Consider the following 6,831-nt stretch of genomic DNA (forward strand, 5'->3'; position numbering starts at 1 on the left):
TACGATTTTGGAACATAGGCCTACATTTGATACAATTTGTTGTTTATTATTATACAGTTGTAAGATTTATTGCACCATATACATACATTTGATAATGCATTTAAAGAGTTTGGTATACATTTTTATATTACGTTTTATAGATAAAAATAATAATTAAGTTCGAATCTTTGATTCTGTAAACTAATAAACGCAGGTCTATTTATATTATGAACTCACATTATATGAATTGATTTTTATAATCTTTTCACTTTTTCCGCAGTTTATCCTTTTGCTGAGTTCCAGGTTAAGATTGTTGAAATTGCATTGTTCACTATTTATAATTGCAGTTTTAAAGTCTCTGGTTTAAATAGCGATACTGACCAAGCCCAATGATTGCACAAGTTTGTGTTGCGTTAGTAACGCAGTAAGCGCCTCTCCATCTGTAGAGTGCGCTGTAAAATATGGATTTCAATCCAGAATATTGAAGTAAGTAGAATCCGTGGCTTGTGTGAGAAATGTTGAACAAGTAGATCCTGTACTAATATGAGGCGTGCTTGCTACTATCACTTTCACTAAGCCTGGACAGGGGCGAATACTCCCGTTACTGCATTCAATGCACGCGTGCGTGTACTGGCGAGGAGTTCGGGAACTACGATTATTGTTGTTTTTGGGTCCAATACGAGACGGTAGAACCTGCGTAAAGTACATGAAATTGTGATCACGTGTGCATTTTAAAGTTATACATTGGGATCCAGCGGCATAGTTTATCTAGGAAAGGATTTTCTGATTGAGTACGTACATTACAATCTCTTATGATTAGAAAAGACCGCAAATATATCATTATTTTTATAACCTTTAAAACACCCGCCTTGAAACTGTTTCCCAAGCAGTGCATGATCTCTCAATTTATTCATCTTTAATTTCTCGAAACATGTGTTAACTATGTTAAGAATCTAAATCTTACCTCAAAGTCTTCTGGGTCGTCATACTGAAATAAATTGAAAGAGTTGGTCAACATTTTTGCGTATCTCGGTAAAACTGGTTTTTTTTTATTATGGGTTTTTTTTTTCTCAATAATAGTAGTGATAAGCAATCTAATTTATCTTACTGTGTTTCTGCAAGTGAAGCAAGGAGACGGTATCCCTGCCTGTCCACGACTGGTGAACTGGTTTCCGCACTTGTTGCAATTGTACTCGCACCATCCGTACTCCAAGTCTTTAGGAATGGCATTGTAACGAACTTTACAGTTGGGGCACCTATGTCATAATAGAGCATTTTGACAAAAATCAATTGATATGTAAGCTTATGCATTAGAATTTCTTTAGATATCCAGGAATTGGCAGTTAACACTTAAAGTGAGCTTCAAGAAGTAAAGAAGCATTTGACGCAATGTTCGTGGCACGGAATACCATCTTTGATGTCAGGGGTTCGAAACCCTCTCACTGCGAGGCACAGTGTCTGCGTTTGTCTCTTTCCACCAAGGAGGATCAGTGTGGATAGCTGGTAGGATTTTTATTTCTCTACCCCGTCCTGTTATACTCCTGCATAGTTGGAGTCCTTAGGAGGTCGGCATTACCCACCAGAACCAGAACCAAGCGCTGATGATTCTAGCTTCTTAAGGAATAGTGCTCTTTGTTGATCTGAGGGTGTGCTCCTTAGGTGTTCGATCCAGGAACCACGAGTAATGTAACTAGAGCACAGTTTATGCGCTGTACAAATGGCACATTATAATTATGATACAGTATAATGATTACCTTGAAACTGGTTTGTATGCAAATACATGTCTCCAGTAAACTCGGTCACATGGTCTGCAACCAAACTCTCGAAATTCTTCAAGCTCTTTGTTGTGTGTTTTCAAGTTATCTAAGGTGAGACTCGCTACACCTTCTGGAAGATCTTTGGGGCACTGACGTCGATCCTTGATCACAAAAAATATACAGTGATGTCGTTATTTAGAGTAAGTAATACACCTTTATTATGAATTTTATCAGGCATGGTTCTTAAGTTCTAACTTCTTAGAAGTATACCTTAAAAGTAGAATGGGGCGGTCTTAATATTCATGTATACAATGAATTTTTAAAATGAAAACATATTGGACGTAGATTCGTACACATCAGTTCCAATTGTTTGATACGTGTTACGTGACTTACATCTGTCAGGCGTCTTTGTAACAACCCTATTGTGACTTCTACACGATCTCTTTTACCTCTGACGAGGAAGCTGATTGTGCCATTGTTGGCAATGGTAAACTCCATATGTAGACAGTTCATCTGTTGCTGCATGATTGCACAGCAAACAGATTTGACCTGGAGGATTGAAATATTAAAAAGAAATAGTTTCAAAAATCTATAAAATATTGCTAAATCTGTAGAAGAAAAGATACATTTCATAATATTTACCTTATCTCGTTGTTCTGATATTTCGTCACCGTTGAACTTAAAATTTTCACTGCTAATGTAAAAACTCTGAAAGTACAATATGAAATTCAATTTATATAATATAGTATATGTACTGTCTCTTATACACATCTAATCCGTGGCTTGTGTGAGAAATGTTGAACAAGTAGATCCTGTACTAATATGAGGCGTGCTTGCTACTATCACTTTCACTAAGCCTGGACAGGGGCGAATACTCCCGTTACTGCATTCAATGCACGCGTGCGTGTACTGGCGAGGAGTTCGGGAACTACGATTATTGTTGTTTTTGGGTAAAATTGTATTTATATTAATTTGGCAATACAGCACCATTAATTTATTCAATACATTATAAATATATTATATACATTATATATATATTATATATATTATTATATACCGGTATATTATATATATATTATATATATATATTATATAAATATTATATATATAAATATATATAGGCTATGTATTTATATATGTATAGGCCTATGTATATATATATAATATGTATATTTAATATATTATAAATAAATAGTATCATTATTAAATTTATAATATATTTACAGTGCATGGAGTTAATGTATAAACTTATTTGAACATTGTATATAATATTATACATTTAGAGCAGGCATAGTACATGTAAGAAAACGTTTACATTACAATTTATTTACAAGAAACACAAATTAAAATCTAGGCCTAGGCCTAGGCCCTATAATGATTCAATGAAAAGAAAATCATGCTATTTATCATGCACTTTTAAATTCTATAAAGTATCGTTTATTGTGTATTTGAAGTATATATTTATTGAGTATTTGTTCATTTGTTATTGTTTTTGTTAGTAAATGTTGATTTTTTTTCTGATGGTTTTCTGTTATTGTCTTTTTTAAAATTCTTAATTAAATGTATTTGCCAACTGTAAATAATGTTTAATGTGTTCCATCCTGTTATTGTTTGAATGTTTGATGAAATTAAATAAAAACATAACATAAAATTCACTGGTAATGTAGCGATGAGAGGTCTTGTGCAGTGCGTCAGAGACGGACAGATTCGCATTTGCACAAGATAAAAAGTAAGAATACTGTACCAAAATATTGATTGTGTAAAATGTAGTGTAGCTTTTCGTTCTTACCTTTTCAATTTCCTGCGGCATGATTGGAATATATTTCTACTAAGTTAATTTGATTTATAAAGCACAGATCAAACTCGAATAAATAAAGGACGTCTTCACTGAATTCGATTAAATTATTTAGTGAATGTAAAAAAAGCTTCTTCAGAACAATAACAAACGAATCATCAAAACACACTTCTTACACGCAGACTACAGGCTTTACGCACGAAAAACTCGCAGCCCACGGACGCGCGATATTCTTGGGAACGACGAATATTTATCATCATAAATTTCTTTTTTTTTTTCACATTTACTATCAATGTCATCATTATCATCATCATTTTTCAGCAATGGTCGGGCCACTGCTGGGCGAATAACCACACACTCCATCGGCTGACGGTCCGGAATCCATCTCCGCTTTGTGTGAGCGCCATAGTGAGCGCCTAACGACGCATCACGACCCGTCGTATGACTTGTGCGCGCGCCTCGTCGCATTGCGGTCACTAAGGGAATAGACATTTCCGATAAGCCCCGCCCTTGGATAGTCTTGCTAAGGTCCTACACGTGTGTTGTTTTTGTGTGACAACACGTCGTGTGTTTTTGGGACACGCGCGTATTCCTGGTCCTGTTTCTTGATTGCCGGTTGTTAAGTTTGATTACAGAGTATCACCATGGTAACACTACGGAAAGGTTTAGCGAGATAGAGCTATAACCCTATGGCTCTAACCATATTATCCCATTTTATGTGATATTATTAATGTGTGTGACTGTTATATTTAAATAGATATTCACCATGCGCGTGTTTTGTGTGTGCGCTATAGTCTATGCATTTCAAGCTCGTTGCCATATGACAATCCTTAATTTTAGCAAAATTTGCCCACCTCAGTCCCATCCATGCAGAGCATGGGTATGGTATCTAGTCGCCCACTAACTTTAAATCATGGAGGAGGGGCAGTGGCTCTATAGGTTGCCAGATGCTATTTCCAGGCATCTAGGGTTATTATTTTTATTATTTTTTGCCACAATATTCAAGGGTTGAGGCTTAGCGGAATGGTCCATCTCCGTTCGGATGGGAGGTATAGCTATTGGTTCAGTATTCAGTATCCTTTTAAAGTAATTTGTAAACATAACATTTACATTGAAAGGGGTCGGCTAAAATGTAGTAGTAAACTTTAAACATCATAGTAAATAGAGTAAATATAATATAACACAGGTAAAACTAACCCCCTCCCCCTACTAGCCATCTTCATCGGGAAATATATGGCATCACTGCATTATTACTGTCTGAGTGAGGCTGGGGAGGGACTGGTGGTGAACTAATACTGTAATTTGTAGGTTCAGCCTGGTAGGGCACTACTGCTGTCCCTGGCAGCAATTGTCTTTTAGATACCTGATTTGTTTTGCACCTGTATGATAACATTCAAATTACGGTAAAAGCAAGCGTGTATGTATGTGAACACTGTATCGTAGAAAAGTACGTAAAAATATCTTCTAAAATATCAAATATTAGAATGGTGTTTCTTCTAAGTTAGGAAAATGTACATAATAGGTAAGTAGAGCATGTACTGTGCCATACTGTAGTTGTAAGCTTAAGCCTGTACCGTATGTCTACATGGTAGATTTAATTGTTGGTAGGCCTATCCATTGTTGTGTTGTTGTTCAGACCTGAAACTATGCTGTAAAGTCGGTTTGTACAAACTCTATAGTCTTTTTCACTCATTTTGTGGACTAGTTTACAACATAGCAAATCTTAAAATTTGGCCATAATACAATGGCATTTAACCGGAAAATGTAAACAACAGTAACAACATAATAATAGAGCTAAAGATTTGTTGTGTAATGACATACCGTATAGTGTTTGTCGTAGGCACATGTTTTTGCAACCTACATTCAACAATATAAATCTAAGTACTCTTTAAAATGAAATAAAATAATTTTAATTTAATAAAGTGTAATATTATTTATATAGTGACTTCAAAACGATCCGTTGGTCGTAAAATACGCTTTAATTTAACTAGACCGATAATAATCGCATAAATAAATAAATTAATGAATATAGAATGCATAAAGTGATCCTAATGCTGTTAATGTTCTCAAAATCTTGTATGTTTATAATTTAATTTTATATATTTCCTGCATTGTATTCCTTTTCTATACATTATCAGCATTTTTGTTGTTTTTAAGTATTCTATACGGTATATATACTGTCTCTTATACACATCTAGATGTGTATAAGAGACAGAACACTACGGAAAGGTTTAGCGAGATAGAGCTATAACCCTATGGCTCTAACCATATTATCCCATTTTATGTGATATTATTAATGTGTGTGACTGTTATATTTAAATAGATATTCACCATGCGCGTGTTTTGTGTGTGCGCTATAGTCTATGCATTTCAAGCTCGTTGCCATATGACAATCCTTAATTTTAGCAAAATTTGCCCACCTCAGTCCCATCCATGCAGAGCATGGGTATGGTATCTAGTCGCCCACTAACTTTAAATCATGGAGGAGGGGCAGTGGCTCTATAGGTTGCCAGATGCTAATTCCAGGCATCTAGGGTTATTATTTTTATTATTTTTTGCCACAATATTCAAGGGTTGAGGCTTAGCGGAATGGTCCATCTCCGTTCGGATGGGAGGTATAGCTATTGGTTCAGTATTCAGTATCCTTTTAAAGTAATTTGTAAACATAACATTTACATTGAAAGGGGTCGGCTAAAATGTAGTAGTAAACTTTAAACATCATAGTAAATAGAGTAAATATAATATAACACAGGTAAAACTAACCCCCTCCCCCTACTAGCCATCTTCATCGGGAAATATATGGCATCACTGCATTATTACTGTCTGAGTGAGGCTGGGGAGGGACTGGTGGTGAACTAATACTGTAATTTGTAGGTTCAGCCTGGTAGGGCACTACTGCTGTCCCTGGCAGCAATTGTCTTTTAGATACCTGATTTGTTTTGCACCTGTATGATAACATTCAAATTACGGTAAAAGCAAGCGTGTATGTATGTGAACACTGTATCGTAGAAAAGTACGTAAAAATATCTTCTAAAATATCAAATATTAGAATGGTGTTTCTTCTAAGTTAGGAAAATGTACATAATAGGTAAGTAGAGCATGTACTGTGCCATACTGTAGTTGTAAGCTTAAGCCTGTACCGTATGTCTACATGGTAGATTTAATTGTTGGTAGGCCTATCCATTGTTGTGTTGTTGTTCAGACCTGAAACTATGCTGTAAAGTCGGTTTGTACAAACTCTATAGTCTTTTTCACTCATTTTGTGGACTAGTTTACAACATAGCAAATCTTAAAATTTGT

At 35.3% G+C, this 6,831-nt stretch overlaps 1 protein-coding gene across 1 annotated transcript; it reads right to left on the reverse strand.

The window, feature by feature from the left end:
* Positions 1 to 447: 447 nt before the first annotated feature.
* Positions 448 to 3,546, reverse strand: LOC117114413 (shiftless antiviral inhibitor of ribosomal frameshifting protein homolog). The gene is made up of 7 exons (XM_033258084.1): positions 3,526 to 3,546; positions 2,379 to 2,444; positions 2,130 to 2,285; positions 1,734 to 1,897; positions 1,088 to 1,235; positions 944 to 967; positions 448 to 672 (listed from the first exon to the last, which is right to left on the reverse strand). The coding sequence occupies exons 1-7, from the start codon at positions 3,544 to 3,546 to the stop codon at positions 448 to 450; spliced, it is 804 nt and encodes a 267-aa protein (XP_033113975.1).
* Between the last annotated feature and the right edge of the window lie 3,285 nt (positions 3,547 to 6,831).

The sequence above is a fragment of the Anneissia japonica genome, unplaced genomic scaffold, assembly GCF_011630105.1.
Source record: "Anneissia japonica isolate Jap-2015-1 unplaced genomic scaffold, ASM1163010v1 scaffold199_len4679917_cov187, whole genome shotgun sequence".
In the NCBI taxonomy this organism is placed as follows: Eukaryota; Metazoa; Echinodermata; class Crinoidea; order Comatulida; family Comatulidae; genus Anneissia; species Anneissia japonica.

What these genes read in the sequence shown, in the direction of transcription:
- LOC117114413 (XM_033258084.1), bottom strand. Translation starts at nt 3,546, where the DNA reads ATGCCGCAGGAAATTGAAAAG. An exon ending in TACAAAGACGCCTGACAGAT is followed by an intron (nt 1,898 to 2,129) that starts GTAAGTCACGTA and finishes TTTGTGATCAAG; the next exon opens with GATCGACGTCAGTGCCCCAA. An exon ending in GCTTCACTTGCAGAAACACA is followed by an intron (nt 968 to 1,087) that starts GTAAGATAAATT and finishes AATTTATTTCAG; the next exon opens with TATGACGACCCAGAAGACTT.